Below are 1,807 nucleotides of genomic sequence, written 5' to 3'. Positions count from 1 at the left end.
GGCTGCCGCTGCCTGCCGGCAGGTCGTGCAGGTGAGTGGGGCGGGGGGCTGCAGGACGAGGGGCTGTGGGACAGGGGGCTGTGGGATGAGGGTTCCCATGTTGAGCCTGGCTTGATGCAGGGTCGGTTGCAGGGCTGTCCCCTCGAGCGGCCAGGCCCCCTGCACCCTCCTTGTCCCCCACGTGTGGGGCGGGATGGGGGGCAGCCCCGCTGAGCGTCCCCGTCCCCGCAGGCGCTGGAGGTGTACCGGCTGGTCGCGCTGGGGGTGTCCCTCTGGAGCCAGCTGGCCGTCCCGCTCCTCTTCCTCGTCTTCTGGCTGGTGCTCTTCTCCCTCCGGCTCTCCTCCTTCCTCGCCTCCTCCGGTAGCCCCCTGGCCCAGCAGGGCCTCCTCTTCCTCCTCCTCAGCAGGTAGGGACCAGGGCAGGCAGGAGCTGGGGGAGCTCAGCCTTCCTCTGGCATAGCTGCGGGAGGAGGATGAGGAGGGGCTGGGGCTCTGGTTTGTGCTGCCTGGACCCTGCCAGCCCCTGCCAGCATCCGCACTCACCCCGGGCTCCGTTGCAGCGCGGCCGAGTGCTGCAGCACACCCTACTCCCTCGTCGGCCTCACCTTCACCGTCTCCTACCTCGCCCTGGGCGTCCTCAACCTCTGCAAGTTTTACCTCCTGGGCTTCGGTGCCTTCCAGAACGGCAACGTCATGCACAGGTGAGCCCGCGGCGGGGGGCACGGCCAGGCGAGGGGCACAGGCAGGCATCCCTTCTCCCAGTCCAGTTTGCCTGCAGGAGCCCAGCACAGGGTGGGGAGGATGGGGGAGTCGCGAGGGATCCGGGGGCCGGGGCGTTTCCCCGAGGGGTGACCAGGCGCGGTGCCACGTGGCACGTGCCTGCGGCTGCCGGCCTCACGCCCCGCTCCTGGCAGGGGGGTGACGGAGGGCGTGACGCTGCTGCTGCTGGCGCTGCAGACGGGGCTGCTCGACCTGCAGATCCTCCAGCGGACCTTCCTCCTCAGCATCATCCTCTTCATCGTGGTGACCTCCACGCTGCAGTCCATGATCGAGATAGCTGATCCCATCGTGCTGGCGCTGGGGGCCTCCCGCAACAGGTACCAGGGGAAGGAAGAGCAGCAGGATCCGGCCCCCTGTGCTGGGGGGCAGCGGGGAGGGGTGGTGGGGGTCCTCCCCCGCTGCGTCGGGGGAAGAGCCAGGCTGGGTCCCATGCCCTCCATGTGCTCCCCCCGCCTCGGGTCTTCGTTCCCCTTTTTTGGGCAGAATCGGTGGCAGCGGAGGGGGCTGGAGCGTGGTGTCCCGGGGGGGTGGGTGCTGCTCCCAGGGTGGGCACGGCCCTGCTGAGCTGTGCCTCCCCTAGGAGCCCCTGGAAGCATTTCCGCGGCGTCAGCATGTGCCTCTTCTTGCTGGTTTTCCCTTGCTTCATGGCCTACAAGATCGCCCACTTCTTCCACCTGGATTTCTGGCTGCTGATCCTGGTCTCCAGCTGCATGCTCACCTCTCTGCAGGTATGGCAGCTCCCGCTCCCTCCGACTGGGGTCTTGGTGGGCCCCCCGGGGTGGGCATCCCTGCCCATCCCATGCCCACAACCCTGCCCCAGTCACCCCCACCCAACCCCGACTGGGGACACCGGGTGGGGGTGTGCAATCTGCCATCCGGCCACCGTCAACAAGGCGCCGTCCCGCCGCTCGCCAGGTGATGGGCACCCTCTTCATCTACGCCCTCTTCATGGTGGAGCTGCTCCTTTGGTTTGGGCAGAATCGGTGGCAGGGGGCTGGGGGCTGGAGCGTGGTGTCCGTGGGTGCTG

The 1,807-nt window shown here is 68.7% G+C and overlaps 1 protein-coding gene across 1 annotated transcript in view; it reads left to right on the top strand.

Moving 5' to 3' along the window:
• LOC103908343 (RING finger protein 145-like) overlaps positions 1-1,807 on the top strand; it is a 16,085-nt gene that overhangs the window by 12,898 nt on the left and 1,380 nt on the right. The window contains 5 exon segments of the mRNA XM_009290700.1: positions 2-31; positions 232-407; positions 561-701; positions 915-1,097; positions 1,361-1,508. Coding sequence (XP_009288975.1) covers positions 2-31; positions 232-407; positions 561-701; positions 915-1,097; positions 1,361-1,508 — 678 coding nt within the window.

Source organism: Aptenodytes forsteri, unplaced genomic scaffold (assembly GCF_000699145.1).
Source record: "Aptenodytes forsteri isolate BGI_AS27 unplaced genomic scaffold, ASM69914v1 Scaffold236, whole genome shotgun sequence".
In the NCBI taxonomy this organism is placed as follows: Eukaryota; Metazoa; Chordata; class Aves; order Sphenisciformes; family Spheniscidae; genus Aptenodytes; species Aptenodytes forsteri.
This window is presented reverse-complemented; position numbering and strand designations above follow the sequence as displayed.